This window comes from Salmo trutta, unplaced genomic scaffold, assembly GCF_901001165.1.
Source record: "Salmo trutta unplaced genomic scaffold, fSalTru1.1, whole genome shotgun sequence".
Classification (NCBI taxonomy): Eukaryota; Metazoa; Chordata; class Actinopteri; order Salmoniformes; family Salmonidae; genus Salmo; species Salmo trutta.
The window spans coordinates 166,071-186,796 of NW_021823104.1; the positions used below are offsets into that span (position 1 = coordinate 166,071).

General features: G+C 41.7%; 1 protein-coding gene across 1 annotated transcript in view; it reads left to right on the forward strand.

Moving 5' to 3' along the window:
- Positions 1 to 4,631: 4,631 nt before the first annotated feature.
- LOC115188925 (carbohydrate sulfotransferase 12) overlaps positions 4,632 to 20,726 on the forward strand; it is a 32,393-nt gene continuing 16,298 nt past the window's right edge. Inside the window, exons 1-2 of the mRNA XM_029747758.1 lie at positions 4,632 to 4,886; positions 19,979 to 20,323. Of these exons, the coding sequence (XP_029603618.1) occupies positions 19,988 to 20,323 (336 nt within the window). The 5' untranslated portion in view covers positions 4,632 to 4,886; positions 19,979 to 19,987. The remainder of the gene's footprint in view (positions 4,887 to 19,978; positions 20,324 to 20,726) is intronic.

A 20,726-nucleotide genomic window follows, 5' to 3' on the forward strand; every position in this document is an offset into this window, starting at 1 on the left:
TGGGCTGCTTTCACCTGTATGAGGTTTAATCACCAGAACTCTAGAGAGATGGATAACGGAGCAGATGGTGAGCTACGGACCGAGTCAAAGTTCAGACCAATGGGACGACAAGTACCTACCACCGAGCAAGGTGGAGGATTCATTCAAATATGAGGAGCACATGTTAGATGAGACCATCTATTGGGATTCATGAATTAGTTTTAATTTGTGTGAAATTTCTGAATCCAATAAAAATAGATGTGTTATAAGGTATGTGAAATATCTACCAAAAAGGATGGATTATAATGGAAATGATATGATTTTAAGCCCTATTGAGACTTGACAAGCAATCTGCTGAGATGAAGGGTGTAGCAGGGGTAGACGAGGGGAATTGGATGAATATCTTTTTTGGCAAGTACACATCTATGGTGGCTACTGGAATTCTGACCCTAGTGCTTGTGTTCCTATTGTTGATATGTTGTACTGGCTGTATAATCCCTTGCTTAAGAAAGTATTTTACAGTTGTCAGAGCAACCGGAGTGATGCCTTTGATGGAATTGACCCCGGAGAACACTAAATCCAGCTCTGGGCAAAAGATGGATCTGTCTGAGGACGATCCTTGGTTTGCTGTTGAAGTGGTTGAATAAGGCGTATACACAATAAATTCATATGTATTGAATGTAGTGGCAGGTGGATGAGAAGGTTTTAAGTTCTGGGACAAAGAGTCTGTCCCACACATGTTCGGTGTAGCCACTGTCGCAAAAAGGTCTTTAAATAATATGTTCTGAATTTATCCTGTGTACTATTTGTCTTTCCTGATGTGAGAGTTTGAAGTTCCTGGGTGACTGGTAGTCAACCTAGTACAAGTGAGGTGTAGCCGGAAGAATGTGAGGGTTTTTAACGAATTAACTAATCATTAAAATGGAGATATACAAATTATGTTGAGTGACACCCTAGGGGGTGTCAAAAGGGGAATCCTAAATTTCCCTGACATTTCTTATTGGAGTATGTTCACACCCCAAGGGGTGTGAAAAGGGGGATTGTTAGGGTTGAACTGGCTATTTGTTTGCATAACCTATATAATATACCGGGGAAGCTATGCTACAATATTAAGTATATAAACTACGGATAAGTCAACTGCTGAAGACAAGAACTACACCCGGCGACAGGAAGTGCGTCACTAGGCTGGGACCTGCCTGCACGCCGACGTTAGGGTGAGCAAGTTTAAACCACGCTCATCCTCGCCCTGACAGGCCAGCATTGAGCGGGAACTATCTCTGTCAGAGTATATAAGAGAGAACAATAGGATGTGACGCTCTCTTCTCTGTCTGCCCTGCGTGGTGTCACAGAGAGACCGTATATACGAACATCATATTTTCCATTTGTACTATCATTCTATTTATGAATTAAATAAACAGTGCAAAACTAAGTTGCATGGTTTGTTTATATCCTAATACCAGATTCCAATTGGCGCAACGTGACAGGTGACATGTTTGATTTCATCCCAGTTAAATTTTATTTCCTCCAACCACCCTCTCCCTAGTAAACTGGGGCTGAGAGAGACAGACTTCTCTTTTGTCCTTGATATTCCACTTGAACATCAGCAACTCCAATCCCAGTGATCTTCTCCGCTGTGTACATGTTGAGTTTAATGGGTGTGTCCTATTATCCCACATGCATAACACTTTTCATGTTTGAATTTACAGTCAAACGAGGCATGTTTTCCTTTGCAACGATAACAGGCTGTATTGACTGCTTCCCCGCGGCTTTCCCTTCTTCCAAACTCAGCGCGCTCAGAGCTGCTCTGTTTCACTGTATGACACACAGTTGCACCCCTTGCCTGCAAATCCAGAGCATTTCTATGTGCAGACTCCATGGCCAGGGACAGTAGGATTGCATTCTTAAACGTGATATTAGGCTCTAATAACAAGCGTATTTGTATCCTGTCATCATTAATCCCACACACCAGCCGATCGCGTAGCATTTTCCATAATGTATTCCCATAGTTCCAGTCCAGTGCTAGTTTTCTCAACTCAGCCACGCTGTTCCCCACCGATTCCCTAGGTTTTCTCATGCTGTGTAAGAGTTTTGCTTCCGTCCCTCTCCTCACCCATACCTGGGACCCTCTGCACACATCAACAACTGACACCCTCGAAGCATCGTTACCCATCACTCCACAAAAGCCGTGGCCTTTGCAGAGCAAGGGAAACAACTACTTCAAGGCACTGTTTCCAACTTAGCGACTTTGTCGCTATATTTAGCGAGTATTTGGACCAATCTAGCGACACGTTTTCAAAAAAGCGACTTTGGAGACTCTGACGTGAAAGCACGTATCGTTCTTACTCTTCTCAACGAGCAGCAGGTGCTGCCATGGGCCCCAGCCCCGCCATGGGCCCCAGCCCCAGCAGGTGCTGCCATGGGCCCCAGCCCCGTCCCAAAGCACTCACAGGTGGCCCAGTCCTCGCGCTGCAGTCAGAGCAGGAGAAGTTCACCCCTCCGCGTCCAGCGCCTGCGGGAAGGCGCCGCTGGCTGAGTAAACCCCGTATTGAATCAATACTGCCATCTATTGGTAAACATAATACTTAACATACATATACTAGGTTACTACACGTTTGATATCATTATTTTTGTTTACAATTCTATACATTTTGTTTTCAACTGTTTGGTTTTTGATTTCAGCATCGATTATTTCCCTCTTTCTCGAAAATATAATGTTTACATTTTCAACTTTATTTTTCATGTTTACGATATATTATATTTAAAATTCAATACATATGGCGTGAAATTGGCCCCATACAAAACTCTCCCATTCCTGGGTCAGATTGGGGTGGCAGGTGGTTAGTGTTGGGCCTGTAACTGAAAGGTTGCTGGATCGAATCCCTAAGCTGACAAGGTTAAAATCTGTCGTTCTGAACAAGGGTCAGACTGTTCCCTGGTAGGCCGTCATTGTAAATAAGAATTTGTTCTTAACTTAATTGTCTAGATAAATAAATCTGAGAGGAAGAGAGCACCGACCTGGTGGAAGATCTGCCTCCAGCAGGTGGTGTAGTTTCGCTCACCAAGCAAGGAGTTTTTACACGGAGGTAGTGTCTAATTTGGTCAACAAAAAAATAGATGGCTTATTTGCTATGTTCTTGTTTGCTATGTTCTTGTTTGCTATGTTCTTGTTTGCTATGTTCTTGTTTGCTATGTGAGGTTTATTTGATCTACTAGAAGTTTCGTAATGATGCAAGTAGGACACGTGACATCCCCTCAACTTTGAGAAAAAACCCTTTACATCGGAGTTGTCTGGAGATGTTCATGCACATAGAATGAGGTGAGGAGTACAGCATCTTCCTCCACAGAATGAGGAGTACAGCATCTTCCTCCACAGAATGAGGTGAGGAGTACAGCATCTTCCTCCACAGAATGATGTGAGGAGCACAGCATCTTCCTCCACAGAATGAGATGAGGAGCACAGCATCTTCCTCCACAGAATGAGGTGAGGAGCACAGCATCTTCCTCCACAGAATGAGGAGTACAGCATCTTCCTCCACAGAATGAGGTGAGGAGTACAGCATCTTCCTCCACAGAATGAGGAGTACAGCATCTTCCTCCACAGAATGAGGAGTACAGCATCTTCCTCCACAGAATGAGGCGAGGAGCACAGCATCTTCCTCCACAGAATGAGGTGAGGAGTACAGCATCTTCCTCCACAGAATGAGATGTGGAGCACAGCATCTCCCTCCACAGAATGAGGTGAGGAGCACAGCATCTTCCTCCACAGAATGAGGAGTACAGCATCTTCCTCCACAGAATGAGGTGAGGAGTACAGCATCTTCCTCCACAGAATGAGGAGTACAGCATCTTCCTCCACAGAATGAGGTGAGGAGCACAGCATCTTCCTCCACAGAATGAGGAGTACAGCATCTTCCTCCACAGAATGAGGTGAGGAGTACAGCATCTTCCTCCACAGAATGATGTGAGGAGCACAGCATCTTCCTCCACAGAATGAGATGAGGAGCACAGCATCTTCCTCCACAGAATGAGGTGAGGAGCACAGCATCTTCCTCCACAGAATGAGGAGTACAGCATCTTCCTCCACAGAATGAGGTGAGGAGTACAGCATCTTCCTCCACAGAATGAGGAGTACAGCATCTTCCTCCACAGAATGAGGAGTACAGCATCTTCCTCCACAGAATGAGGCGAGGAGCACAGCATCTTCCTCCACAGAATGAGGTGAGGAGTACAGCATCTTCCTCCACAGAATGAGATGTGGAGCACAGCATCTCCCTCCACAGAATGAGGTGAGGAGCACAGCATCTTCCTCCACAGAATGAGGAGTACAGCATCTTCCTCCACAGAATGAGGTGAGGAGTACAGCATCTTCCTCCACAGAATGAGGTGAGGAGTACAGCATCTTCCTCCACAGAATGAGGAGTACAGCATCTTCCTCCACAGAATGAGGAGTACAGCATCTTCCTCCACAGAATGAGATGAGGAGTACAGCATCTTCCTCCACAGAATGAGGAGTACAGCATCTTCCTCCACAGAATGAGATGAGGAGTACAGCATCTTCCTCCACAGAATGAGGTGAGGAGTACAGCATCTTCCTCCACAGAATGAGGAGTACAGCATCTTCCTCCACAGAATACAACAAATTATCATTTCAACATCCATTATTTCATCCTTCCTTGAAAATATAATGTTTACATTTTCAACTTTATTTGACATGTTTATGATTTATTTTATTTTAAATTCAATACATATGGCATAGTTTTGATTCATCTCGCTCTGCAGAAACGGAGCACAAACTCTCGCGATGTTTCCGTGCTTCGTGAACAGCCTGTCGGTCTGGACGTAAATAAGCTGCTTGCGCATCTCAGCTGACGCGGCGGGAACGGGGAGAGCTCGAGAGCACGGCGGAGGTGAGTTGTGTCTCCGGTAATAGAGTTTGTAACGTCATGATTGATCGGGTTAGGGTCCAGGGTACAGAGAGATACAGCTCCGCTGGGAAACAGAGTGGGACAGGGCGGTGTGAGGAGAAGAGACCGCAGGTCTGCAACTAGTCACGGAGAATTGTCCTTCCTCTCTCCATCCCAGTCCGAGTCTCCTTTCCCTTAACGTGTGTATTGCATCTAACCCACACCCTTAGAAGGATGTGTATTCATCAGTCGATCCGGTTCAGCTCCTGATGTAAAAGCCCGTTCTGTTCGCTCCTCGCCTCGCGCGGTGAAAGGCGACATTGTATTCGCGAGACCCAACCGGGCTGCTGCTGCTGCACGTGACTAAACCCCGCTGTAATAACGGTGTATCTGAACCCGTAACCCAACCATAATCTAACCCATCTGCTCTTATATCATCTAGCTGAAGATGAGACTGTGTGTGTGTGTCAGTCCCATGTTTCCTATGTGAGTTGTGTGGAACAGTGAGGAAAGGAATCGGACTAATAGTCTTATTTCATATTATTATTCTTCCTGGAGCATACAGACTCCTCCTCTCCCTCCTCCTCTCATCTCTCCTCCCCTCTCCTCCTCTCCCTCCTCCTCTCATCTCTCCTCCCCTCCTCTCCCTCCTCCTCTCATCTCTCCTCCCCTCTCCTCCTCTCCCTCCTCCTCTCATCTCTCCTCCCCTCCTCCCCCTCCTCCTCTCATCTCTCCTCCCCTCTCCTCCTCTCCCTCCTCCTCTCATCTCTCCTCCCCTCCTCTCCCTCCTCCTCTCATCTCTCCCTCTCATCTCCCCTCTCCTCCCTTTTATCCTCCCCTCCCTCCTCCTCTCCCCCCTCCTCTCATCTCTCCTCTCATCTCTCCTCCTCCCCTCCCTCCTCCTCTCATCTCTCTTCCTCCTCTCCTCCCCTCCTCTCCCCCCTCCTCTCTCCTGTCCTCCTCTCCTCCCCTCCTCCCCTCCCTCCTCCTCTCATCTCTCTTCCTCTTCTCCTCCCCTCCTCCTCTCCTCCCCTCCTCTCCCCCCTCCTCCTCTCATCTCTCTTCCTCTTCTCCTCCCCTCCTCTCCTCCCCTCCTCTCTCCTGTCTTCCTCTCCTCCCCCTTCTCTTCTCTGCTTCTAACTACAGAATGGTGTGTGTGTACATCTCTACAGGAAGAGGAAGTGACTAGAGGTCGACCGATTATGATTTTTCAACGCCGATACCGATTATTGGAGGACCAAAAACCCCGATGCCGATTAATTAGCCGATTTATAAAAAATAAAAAATACAATAATAATATTTTTTATAAAATTCTATGTAATAGTGACAATTACAACAATACTGAATGAACACTTATTTTAACATAATATAATACATCAATAAAATCAATTTAGCCTCAAATAAATAATGAAACATGTTAAATTTGGTTTAAATAATGCAAAAACAAAGTGTTGGAGAAGAAAGTGAAAGTGCAATATGTGCCATGTAAGAAAGCTAACGTTTAAGTTCCTTGCTCAGAACATGAGAACATATGAAAGCTGGTGGTTCCTTTTAACATGAGTCTTCAATATTCCCAGGTAAGAAGTTTTAGGTTGTAGTTATTATAGGAATTATAGGACTATTTCTCTCTATACCATTTGTATTTCATAGACCTTTGACTATTGGATGTTCTTATAGGCACTTTAGTATTGCCAGCCTAATCTCGGGGGTTGATAGGCTTGAAGTCATAAACAGCGCAATGCTTGAAGCACAGCGAAGGGCTGCTGGTAAAACGCACGAAAGTGCTGTTTGAATGAATGCTTACGAGCCTGCTGCTGCCTACCATCGCTCAGTCAGACTGCTCTATCAAATCATAGACTTAATTATAACATAATAACACACAGAAATACGAGCCTTAGGTCATTAATATGGTCGAATCCAGAAACGATCATCTCGAAAACAAAACGTTTATTCTTTCAGTAAAATACGGAAACGTTCCGGGTGGCATCCATAAGTCTAAATATTCCTGTTACACTAAACAACCTTCAATGTTATGTCATAATTACGTAAAATTCTGGCAAATTAGTTCGCAACGAGCCAGGCGGCCCAAACTGTTTCATATACCCTGACTCTGCGTGCAATGCAAGAGAAGTGACACAATTTCACCTGGTTAATATTGCCTGCTAACCTGGATTTCTTTTAGCTAAATATGCAGGTTTAAAAATATATACTTCTGTGTATTTATTTTAAGAAAGGCATTGATGTTTATGGTTAGGTACAGTCATGCAACGATTGTGCTTTTTTTGTTAAATCATGGCGAAGTCGGCTGTCTTTGTTAGGAAGAAATAGTCTTCACACAGTTCGCAACGAGCCAGGCGGCTGACAAGGTAAAATCTGTCGTTCTGCCCCTGAACAAGGCAGTTAACCCACTGTTCCTAGGCCGTCATTGAAAATAAGAATTTGTTCTTAATGTTCTTAACTGACTTGCCTAGTTAAATAAAGGTGTAAAAAAAAAAATAATAATAATAATCGGCCAAATCGGTGTTCAAAAATACCGATGTCCGATTGTTATGAAAACTTGAAATCGGCCCTAATTAATCGGCCATTCCGATTAATCGGTCGACCTCTAGAAGGGACACACTATAGCTGCAGAGTTCCATATTTAGAATGGTTGGAACAGAACTGTGAAGCTCTGTGTTTTAACCCAGACAACACTTCAGAAGAGATGGAATAATAATTACTATCTTTTTATCTGAGAGGGGCAGATACAACAACAACAACGACAACTGCAATAGTAAGAACAGTAGGAAAAATATCACTAGTAAAACATCTATAAAACAATAATACTAATAATTGGAATGACAGCCACATAACCTTTATTATTAGTAGTAGTAATAGGTTATAGGTCCTGAGTGCGAGCGTGCGTACGTGCGTGCGTACCAGGGTTTCCGTTAGGAAAATGTGTCTCTGGACATTTGAGACATTTACCGGACCCATATGCATTGGTTGGTAACCTGCTTATGGCATCTACCCACAGAATCACATTTACATTATGGTAATTCGTCCACAGTGCTCAGAATCACATTTACATTATGGTAATTCATCCACAGTGCTCAGAATTACATTTACATTATGGTAATTCACCCACAGTGCTCAGAATCACATTTACATTGGTAATTCATCCACAGTGCTCAGAATCACATTTACATTATGGTAATTCACCCACAGTGCTCAGAATGACAGAATCACATTTACATTGGTAATTCATCCACAGTGCTCAGAATCACATTTACATTATGGTAATTCATCCACAGTGCTCAGAATGACAGAATCACATTTACATTATGGTAATTCACCCACAGTGATCAGAATGACAGAATCACATTTACATTATGGTAATTCATCCACAGTGCTCAGAATCACATTTACATTATGGTAATTCATCTTAGCAGAACATGCAACTCCAGGATGCAATGATGTCCTTCTTACCGAATTCCGATGAGCACTTTGAAGAAGTTAGAATAACTGTCCACATTTACTTTTCCTCAGCCAACAAGTAACGAACAGCAAAATCACTAGTCTGTCACAATACTATCCCCAATAGTCCAAAAGTGGACCTATTCTATTGGTCAGCTTGTCATTCTGTGAGGAAATAAATATCCTATTCCAAACCAACTCTGGGACAGTTGTGGAACAATAGATCCCGAATTCACACCAGTAAGCCGAGGCTACACCCCAAAACATATTTAAAAGTAATGAGGCTGATGCAACAGATCAAAATGTTTATTAATTATATTTATTAAAAATATTGATCAAATATTATTTCTTCACATTACAGCTGCGCAGCAATACGCACACAGCAGTAGGCTACGCACGAATGTTCATTCCATAATGCAATTAGTGGAAAACACCTTGTCAAAAGCGCACTGCACATACGAGCGGTTTCATGTGACTGAAAATATCGGTTAGGAACTTACAAAGAGGGGAGATCTAAAGATGCAACAACTAGCATGGGTTTCTAATATGACTAGGATTATCAACAACTAGCAGGGTTGATAATATGACTAGGATTATCATCAGCTATCATGGGTTGCTAATATGACTAGGATTATCATCAACTAGCATGGGTTGATAATATGACTAGGATTATCATCAACTAGCATGGGCTGCTAATATGACTAGGATTATCATCAACTAGCATGGGCTGCTAATATGACTAGGATTATCATCAACTAGCATGGGCTGCTAATATGACTAGGATTATCATCAACTAGCATGGGCTGCTAATATGACTAGGATTATCATCAACTAGCATGGGCTGCTAATATGACTAGGATTATCATCAACTAGCATGGGCTGCTAATATGACTAGGATTATCATCAACTAGCATGGGCTGCTAATATGACTAGGATTATCATCAACTAGCATGGGCTGCTAATATGACTAGGATTATCATCAACTAGCATGGGCTGCTAATATGACTAGGATTGTTCCTTTGGCTACTGGACAATGAAAGAAAATTGATTTGAAAACCAATAAAACACGAGAGAAATAGGTTACTGGTTTCAATGTCATATGTAAATCTTTATTTTTTTGTCATTTAGCAGATGCTCTTATCCAGAGCAATTAGGGTTAAGTGCCTTGCTCAAGGGCACATCAATAGGTTTTTCACCTAGTCGGCTCAGGGATTCAAACCAGCAACCTTTCGGTTACTGGCCCAACACTCTTAACCACTAAGCTACCTGCCGTCCTAAAATAAATCCTCCACATTTATAAAACGGATTTTGGCTCGGCTACTTTGAAGCAAGGTAAGACATGCCTCATAATTTGAAGTAAAACGTTAAGGTTTCACACAATGAAGTATGTTTTTAAAATGCATTCTGCCTCCAGATCAAAGTAGTGTGTGACACGCTGAAGCCTACTTACCATTACCAAAGCACTTGAATGGTGAATGGGAAGCGCCCTTCAATTACCAGTTGAGAAATAAAAATAGTAGCTCTTTTTAATCGTGGCCATCAACTGTTTTTAACAAGTTATTTCAATTGTTGCGCAATGATTGGGCTTCTAGAAGCTTCAGTCCTGCAGCAACAGGAGCTGTAGCAGCAGCTCTCTCACTGTCTGACAGATTTTCCGCTCGAACTAGTCTCAGTATCTGTATTCTGTGTGTGATAAAGAAGAATCATAAAGACTAAACGAAAATACACACGCACCAATTTAATTCCACTAAATTATCCAAATGAACCCATAGACCGATAAGAAGACAGGTGAAATGTATTTACATCGACTGGTATTTTCATCAATGAATAGGATAAAAACGCTTTACTATTCTCCCAGACAATTGGCCGTTGCCAATTTTATTTCTCGGCTTTTCATTTTCTATTACCGGCTAACGTAAATCCTGGTGTGTGTGTGGAGGGAATGCAGGCCTCTGGCAGTTACCTGTGGCTTTACAGGGTTAAGGTCCATAACTATAAATCAAATCTAATTTGATTTGTCACATACACGTGTTTAGCAGATGTTATTGCTGGTGTAGCGAAATGCTTGTGTTTCTAGCTCCAACAGTGCAGTAATATCTAACAGTAATATCTAACAATTTCACAACAATACACACAAATCTAAAGAAAAGGAAGGGAATTAAGAATATATATAAATATTGGGTGAGCAATGACAGAGGGTCAAAGACTAAGATACAGTAGAATAGAATACAGTATATACATATGAGATAAGTAATACATAGACAGATACAGTAGAATAGTATAGAATACAGTATATACATATGAGATGAGTAATACATAGACAGATACAGTAGAATAGGATAGAATACAGTATATACATATGAGATGAGTAATACATAGACAGATACAGTAGAATAGGATAGAATACAGTATATACATATGAGATAAGTAATACATAGACAGATACAGTAGAATAGAATACAGTATATACATATGAGATGAGTAATACATAGACAGATACAGTAGAATAGTATACAGTATATACATATGAGATGAGTAATACATAGACAGATACAGTAGAATAGAATACAGTATATACATATGAGATAAGTAATACATAGACAGATACAGTAGAATAGAATACAGTATATACATATGAGATGAGTAATACATAGACAGATACAGTAGAATAGTATAGAATACAGTATATACATATGAGATAAGTAATACATAGACAGATACAGTAGTATAGTGTAGAATACAGTATATACATATGAGATGAGTAATACATAGACAGATACAATAGAATAGGATAGAATACAGTATATACATATGAGATGAGTAATACATAGACAGATACAGTAGAATAGAATACAGTATATACATATGAGATGAGTAATACATAGACAGATACAGTAGAATAGGATAGAATACAGTATATACATATGAGATAAGTAATACATAGACAGATACAGTAGAATAGAATACAGTATATACATATGAGATGAGTAATACATAGACAGATACAGTAGAATAGTATACAGTATATACATATGAGATGAGTAATACATAGACAGATACAGTAGAATAGAATACAGTATATACATATGAGATAAGTAATACATAGACAGATACAGTAGAATAGAATACAGTATATACATATGAGATGAGTAATACATAGACAGATACAGTAGAATAGTATAGAATACAGTATATACATATGAGATAAGTAATACATAGACAGATACAGTAGTATAGTGTAGAATACAGTATATACATATGAGATGAGTAATACATAGACAGATACAATAGAATAGGATAGAATACAGTATATACATATGAGATGAGTAATACATAGACAGATACAGTAGAATAGAATACAGTATATACATATGAGATAAGTAATACATAGACAGATACAGTAGAATAGGATAGAATACAGTATATACATATGAGATGAGTAATACATAGACAGATACAGTAGAATAGAATACAGTATATACATATGAGATAAGTAATACATAGACAGATACAGTAGAATAGGATAGGATACAGTATATACATATGAGATGAGTAATACATAGACAGATACAGTAGAATAGTATACAGTATATACATATGAGATGAGTAATACATAGACAGATACAGTAGAATAGAATACAGTATATACATATGAGATGAGTAATACATAGACAGATACAGTAGAATAGTATAGAATACAGTATATACATATGAGATGAGTAATACACAGACAGATACAGTAGAATAGGATAGAATACAGTATATACATATGAGATGAGTAATACATAGACAGATACAGTAGAATAGAATACAGTATATACATATGAGATGAGTAATACATAGACTAAGATACAGTAGAATAGTATAGAATACAGTATATACATATGAGATGAGTAATACATAGACAGATACAGTAGAATAGTATAGTATACAGTATATACATATGAGATGAGTAATACATAGACAGATACAGTAGAATAGTATACAGTATATACATATGAGATGAGTAATACATAGACAGATACAGTAGAATAGTATAGTATACAGTATATACATATGAGATGAGTAATACATAGACAGATACAGTAGAATAGTATAGAATACAGTATATACATATGAGATGAGTAATACATAGACAGATACAGTAGAATAGTATACAGTATATATATATGAGATGAGTAATGCAAAATATGTAAACATTATTAAAGTGACTAGTGTTCCATTATTAAAGTGGCCAGTGATTTCTAGTCTATGTATATAGGGCAGCAGCCTCTCTGTGCTAGTGATGGCTATTTAACAGTCTGCTGGCCTTGAGATAGAAGCTGTTTTTCAGTCTCTCGGGTCCTAGCTTTGATGCACCTGTACTGACCTCGCCTTCTGGATGATAGCGGGGTGAACAGGCAGTGGCTCGGGTGGTTGTTGTCCTTCATGATCCTTTTTGACCTTCCTGTGACATCAGGTGCTGTAGGTGTCCTGGAGGGCAGGTAGTTTGCCCCCGGTGATGCGTTGGGAAGATCGCACCACCCTCTGGAGAGCCCTGTGGTTGCGGGTGGTGCCGTTGTCGTACCAGGCAGTGATAAAGCCCGACAGGATGCTCTCTATTGTGCATCTGTATACAGAACTATAAAACATTGGCAAGTATCCATGCTAGAGGAAAGTTGAGCGTTTATCGTTCTACAGTACACCTGTCAATCACCTGGTCATCGCATCCTACTGCACGCTGTAGCCCTGTTAATAAGGTGATAACACAGACTGTTCAGTACACCTGGTCAATGCATCCTACTGCACGCTGTAGCCCTGTTAATAAGGTGATAACACAGACTGTTCAGTACACCTGGTCAATGCATCCTACTGCATGCTGTAGCCCTGTTAATAAGGTGATAACACAGACTGTTCAGTACACCTGGTCAATGCATCCTACTGCACGCTGTAGCCCTGTTAATAAGGTGATAACACAGACTGTTCAGTACACCTGGTCAATGCATCCTACTGCACGCTGTAGCCCTGTTAATAAGGTGATAACACAGACTGTTCAGTACAGATGGAACGGTTCATCTAACCCACAGTGTGGTACATATTGTGGTTTTGGGGTCACGGTTCAGTTTCAGTTCAGCAGGAAAATTAAATACCATTCACAATGTTCAGCATTCACAATGTTCAGCATTCACAATGTTCCTGGCATTCACAATGTTCCTGGCATTCACAATGTTCCTGGCATTCACAATGTTCCTGGCATTCACAATGTTCAGCATTCACAATGTTCCTGGCATTCACAATGTTCAGCATTCACAATGTTCCTGGCATTCACAATGTTCAGCATTCACAATGTTCCTGGCATTCACAATGTTCAGCATTCACAATGTTCCTGGCATTCACAATGTTCCTGGCATTCACAATGTTCCTGGCATTCACAATGTTCAGCATTCACAATGTTCCTGGCATTCACAATGTTCAGCATTCACAATGTTCCTGGCATTCCCAATGTTCCTGGCATTGTTGCCATGCACTCTTAGAAAATCAGCATTCTGAAAACTAGTGTGCAGCATTTTTGTTTGGTTGGTCAACTCATCTCTTTTTCGGGCAAATAATTGTCTATTTTGTCCTTGAGATGTTGTTGCTTTGTTTCTAAATTTCAGCAAATGTTTTATGGCTTCATAGCCTTGTTGCTGAGGCAAGTCTGACATACCACACAGACCGGTTAGGGTAGGCAGCTTTCCAGCCTTAGCAGTCTAGACCGGTTAGGGTAGGCAGCTGTCCAGCCTTAGCAGTCTAGACCGGTTAGGGTAGGCAGCTGTCCAGCCTTAGCAGTCTAGACCGGTTAGGGTAGGCAGCTGCCCAGCCTTAGCAGTCTAGACCGGTTAGGGTAGGCAGCTGCCCAGCCTTAGCAGTCTAGACCGGTTAGGGTAGGCAGCTGCCCAGCCTTAGCAGTCTAGACCGGTTAGGGTAGGCAGCTGTCCAGCCTTAGCAGTCTAGACCGGTTAGGGTAGGCAGCTGCCCAGCCTTAGCAGTCTAGACCGGTTAGGGTAGGCAGCTGCCCAGCCTTAGCAGTCTAGACCGGTTAGGGTAGGCAGCTGCCCAGCCTTAGCAGTCTAGACCGGTTAGGGTAGGAAGCTGCCCAGCCTTAGCAGTCTAGACCGGTTAGGGTAGGCAGCTGTCCTTCGAAACAAATCCAGGGAGAAAGAGGCTGTGTCTATGCTTGACCCCTACATGCCACTTCTGCTAACAGAATAGGAAGACGGCATTGAAAAGTCTAGATGCAGTCTGATTGGTCTGATTGTGTTCATATCTGGGTGACCACTTCGGGAGCTGGTCAGGGATGCATTATGTGTGGATTTCTCCTCAGTCTGGACCAATCAGGCTACCGAAAGCACATACAGTGGGCGATGTCATCAGCACTTCGCCCACAAATCTACAGAAAACCTGTTTTGGGAGCGAGGCACCTTTTTTCATTAAACGTTGGAGGAAATGCATTCCTAGCATGTCACTTTGCAATCACTTTAGCTTTGCTAGCTGGCTGTCTAGCTACATACGTTAGCTGGATAGTTAGCTGAAGTAGTGGGCAATCACTTTAGCTTTGCTAGCTGGCTGTCTAGCTACATAAGTTAGCTGGATAGTTAGCTGAAGTAGTGGGCAATCACTTTAGCTTTGCTAGCTGGCTGTCTAGCTACATACGTTAGCAGAAGTAGTGGACAATCACTTTAGCTTTGCTAGCTGGCTGTCTAGCTACATAAGTTAGCTGGATAGTTAGCTGAAGTAGTGGGCAACTGCTATTAAGTTGTCGTGTTATTTTCAGATTTAGCCTGTTCCACCGTTTGCAGAATGCGTACTGGCATTTCAGTCAAGGGAATCTGGACACAATGTGGACAAAGTAGACACATTTAAATGTAGGTGTAGATGCATGACGTGTTCGGAATTCAATGATCAGAATACAAAAGCTGCATGAACTGTCAAGTCTAGACACGGCCAGAGAGAGCGTGCAGGCTGTGCAGCAGGGCTCACGGCCAGAGAGAGCGTGCAGGCTGTGCAGCAGGGCTCACGGCCAGAGAGAGCGTGCAGGCTGTGCAGCAGGGCTCACGGCCAGAGAGAGCGTGCAGGCTGTGCAGCAGGGCTCACGGCCAGAGAGAGCGTGCAGGCTGTGCAGCAGGGCTAGCTTGTGTGTGTGTGTGTGTGTGTGTGTGTGTGTATTTGGTGTTGCTATACTTCGCAAGTAGTCTTAGGGCAAGTATTTATTAGAGTCAAATATGCCACGGACCAAATAACCCCCCAATCATATTCAAGACAAATATTCCGCAGACCGACAATCATTCGTCCATGGACCGGCGCTGGTCCACAGTCCTGGGTTTGATAAAGACTGCTCTAATGGTCCACAGTCCTGGGTTTGATAAAGACTGCTCTAATGGTCTACAGTCCTGGGTTTGATAAAGACTGCTCTAATGGTCTACAGTCCTGGGTTTGATAAAGACTGCTCTAGTAGATTTAATGAAAAATGCTGTTTATCCTGCATATCTTTTACAGCATGTCATTGCTTGCCTCGTTGCTCCAGTGGTTTGCAAGTGATTTCCATTTTTCTAATGTTGTCAATACTTTTGGGTCTTCATTTTCACTGTGCTCATCTCTCTGTTTATGTCCTGTGCAACTATTTGCAATTAATCAGTGCAACAATGTTATCATGTGCGGCCAAAGTGATCACACCATCTCCTCAACTTTCCCAGACAGTTAATTTGACCTGATACTGTAGGCCTATTTTACATTCAGCAATTGACCTTTCGCTAAGCACTGCCCAGAATTTTGGGGAACCAATGGCAGTGCTCCGTTTGATAGCAACTGGCACTAACAATTCTTACCAGTGCTGCTAATGTAATGACTTTGTCCCTATATTTAGTTACTTTGTCTCTATATTTAGTGACTTTGTTCCTATATTTAGTTACTTTTCAGACCCTTCCAGTGACTTTGTCTCTATATTTATTTACTTTTCAGACCCTTCCAGTGACTTTGTCCCTATATTTAGCGACTTTTCAGACCCTTCCATTGACTTTGTCCCTATATTTAGCGACTTTTCAGACCCTTCCATTGACTTTGTCCTATATTTATCGACTTTTCAGACCCCTCCAGTGACTTTGTCCTATATTTATCGACTTTTCAGACCCCTCCAGTGACTTTGTCTCTATATTTAGCGACTTTTCAGACCCCTCCAGTGACTTTGTCCCTATAGTTAGTTACATGTCAGACCCTTCCAGTAACTTTTACCCTATATTTAGTAACTTTGTCACTATAGTTAGCGACTTTTTCTCATGATTAGGTAATTACTGGAGTCGGGTGTGTTAGCTAGGGCAAACTGTGATACCAATCAGGCCCCTGGGACTGGAATTGCCCACCCCTGCACTAGCACCTAGGTTGTTTATGAGACCTTTGGTAATTTTCTATAATGCCTGGTAATTTTCTATAATGCCTGCTACAAGAAGTGAGTCAATATTAGTGAATGTGCATTAAGCATGATTCTGGTTGAATTTGTAATAAAAAAAGGGCATTTTCATAGACAAACTTGAAAGCCAGACCAGCAAATAAGCAGGTTAAAGTATTTGGATAAATTAATAAAATGATTAGTGGGTCTTATGGTTGTGGAAGTATAATTTCACAACTCCTGAATTCATTAGATTATTGCGGACTGTTGAAAAACTACATTGAGATATGATTTTTAGGCCATATCGTCCTGCCCTAAATTCTATGGTTGGATCAATAACCAAGCCCCGCACCCTTAAAACTGTATTATTGATTAGGCCTATGTTAGGGTTAGGGTTAACTAACTAACTAACTAACTAACTATCTAACTAACTAACTAACTAATTAGCTAACCCTAACCCTGTGTTTTTAGACAAGAAAACAATTCTACCTCGGCTACAACCACACAATGCAATGAAGAAATATATTATTGTCGTCAAGTGAGTACACAATTATTGTCCAGGCTGTAAACTGCAGTTCTTTTTCTTTTGAAATCATTTTTAATGCCGAAATAACTGCCTAAAGCCTAGCCCTGATTAGACAATCATTTGGATCAGTTCTGGAATGTTTACCAGGTCCAGAAAGTCCATTAGATACAGCTTAGCCCTGATTAGACAACCATTTGGATCAGTTCTGGTTCAGTTCTGGATCAGTTCTGGAATGTTTACCAGGTGCAGAAAGTCCGTCAGCAGGCTACTCATATGGTGGATTTGGTCAGATTGTAACGATGTGTGTGTTTGTGTATCAGTGTGTGTGTTTTAGAGGTCGACCGATTATGGCCGATTAATTATGGCCGATTTCAAGTTTTCATAATAATCGGTAATCTGCATTTTTGGACGCTGATTATGGTCGATTACATTCCACTCCACGAGGAGACTGCGTGGCAGGCTTACCACCTGTTACGCGAGTGCAGCAGGAAGCCAAGGTAAGTTGCTAGCTAGCATTAAACTTATCTTATAAAAAACTATCAATCTTAACATAATCACTAGTTAACTACACATGGTTGATGATATTACTAGTTTATCTAACGTGTCCTGCGTTGCATATAATCAATGCGGTGCCTGTTAATTTATCATCGAATCACAGCCTACTTCGCCAAACGGGGGATTTAACAAGCGCATTGGCGAAAAAAGCACTGTCGTTGCACCAATGTACCTAACCATAAACATCAATGCCTTTCTTTAAAATCAATACACAAGTATATATTTTTAAACTTGCATATTTAGTTAATATTGCCTGCTAACAGGAATTTATTTTAACTAGGGAAATTGTGTCACTTCTCTTGTGTTCAGTGCAACAGAGTCAGGGTATATGCAGCAGTTTGGGTCCTCTGGCTCGTTGCGAACTGTGCGAAGACCATTTCTTCCTATCAAAGACAGTAATTAATTTGCCAGAATTGTACATAATTATGACATAACATTGAAGGTTGTGCAATGTAACAGGAATATTTAGACTTAGGGATGCCACCCGTTAGATAAAATACGGAACGGTTCCATATTTCACTGAAATAATAAAAGTTTTGTTTTCGAAATGATAGTTTCCGGATTCGACCATATTAATGACCAAAGGCTCGTATTTCTGTGTGTTATTATGTTATAATTAAGTCTATGATTTGATATTTCATAGAGCAGTCTGACTGAGCGGTGGTAGGCAGCAGCAGGCTCGTAAGCATTCATTCAAACAGCACCTTCGTGCGTTTTGCCAGCAGCTCTTTGCTGTGCTTCAAGCATTGCGCTGTTTATGACTTCAAGCCTATCAACTCCTGAGATTAGGCTGGCAATACTAAAGTGCCTATAAGAACATCCAATAGTCAAAGGTATATGAAATACAAATCGTATAGAGAGAAATAGTCCTATAGTTCCTATAATAACTACAACCTAAAACTTCTTACCTGGGAATATTGAAGACTCATGTTAAAAGGAACCACCAGCTTTCATATGTTCTCATGTTCTGAGCAAGGAACTTAAACATTAGCTTTCTTACATGGCACATATTGCACTTTCACTTTCTTCTCCAACACTTTGTTTTTGCATTATTTAAACCAAATTGAACATGTTTCATTATTTATATGAGGCTAAATTGATTTTATTGATGTATTATATTAAGTTAAAATAAGTGTTCATTCAGTATTGTTGTAATTGTCATTATTACAAATATAAAAATCAGCCGATTAATCGGTATCGGCTTTTCTGGTCCTCCAATAATCGGTATCGGCGTTGAAAAATCATAATCGGTCGACCTCTAGTGTGTTTGTATCAGTGTGTGTGTGTGTGTGTGTGTGTAACAGTCTGTGTTCTCTGCTGCTTGTGTTCAGGGTGTCACCATGGGGAAGTGGAGGTTGTTCAGTGTGTGTGTGTGTGTGTGTGTGTGTGTGTGTGTGTGTGTGTGCGTGTGTGTAACTGTGTTCTCTGCTGCTTGTGTTCAGGGTGTCACCATGGGGAAGTGGAGGTTGTTCAGTGTGTGTATCGGTGTGTGTGTGTGTGTGTGTGTGTGTGTGTGTATCAGTGTGTGTGTGTGTGTGTGGTGTGTGTATCAGTGTGTGTATCAGTGTGTGTATCAGTGTGTGTATCAGTGTGTGTATCAGTGTGTGTATCAGTGTGTGTATCAGTGTGTATCAGTGTGTGTGTGTAACAGTCTGTGTTCTCTGCTGCTTGTGTTCAGGGTGTCACCATGGGGAAGTGGAGGTTGTTCAGTGTGTGTATCGGTGTGTGTGTGTGTGTGTGTGTGTGTGTGTGTGTGTATCAGTGTGTGTGTGTGTGTGTGTGTGTGTGTGTGTGTGTATCAGTGTGTGTATCAGTGTGTGTATCAGTGTGTGTATCAGTGTGTGTATCAGTGTGTGTATCAGTGTGTGTGTGTGTAACAGTCTGTGTTCTCTGCTGCTTGTGTTCAGGGTGTCACCATGGGGAAGTGGAGGTTGTTCAGTGTGTGTATCGGTGTGTGTGTGTGTGTGTGTGTGTGTGTGTGTGTGTGTGTGTATCAGTGTGTGTGTGTGTGTGTATAACAGTCTGTGTTTTCTGCTGCTTGCGTTCAGGGTGTCACCATGGGGAAGTGGAGGTTGTTCAGTGTGTGTGTGTGTGTGTGTGTGTGTGTGTGTATCAGTGTGTGTATAACAGTCTGTGTTCTCTGCTGCTTGTGTTCAGGGTGTCACCATGGGGAAGTGGAGGTTGTTCCGTGTCTCTCTGGTTCTGGGTTCAGTCTTTATGATCCTGTTGATTATTCTCTACTGGGACGACGTTGGAGCCTCTCACCTCTACCTGCCCCCCCTCTCCCCCCGGCCCGCCCCTCACCACCCCCCCACACACCCCTCCTTCCTCTCCGACATCAATGCCTTCGTAAACCAGTTCCTGGAGGGAACCAATGATCCTACAGATTCCGCCCCCCCAGACTCTGCCAACCAATCAGAGCACGCCGAGGAGCGGTATGTTCCCCGGAGGGAGTGGAAGGTCCATCTGACGCCCATCGACCCCGAGAAACGACTAGGACAGGTAACCCTTACCGCCCTCTCAATGCCATTCAATGGAAGGGCTCTGTTGTCATGGGAAACATATGTTTACATTGCCAAAGCAAATGAAGTAGATAATAAACAAAAGTGAAATAAACAATACAAATTTACAGTAAACATTACACTCACAGAAGTTCAAAAAGAACAAAGACATTTCAAATGTCATATTTTGTGCAAATAGTTAAAGTCCAAAAGGGAAAATAAATCAACATAAATATGGGTTGTATTTACAATGGTGTTTGTTCTTCACTGGTTGCCCTTTTCTTGTGACAACAGGTCACATCTTGCTGCTGTGGTGGCACACTGTGGTATTTCACCCAGTAGATATGGGAGTTTATCAAAATTGGGTTTGTTTTTTAATTCTTTGTGGATCTGTGTAATCTGAG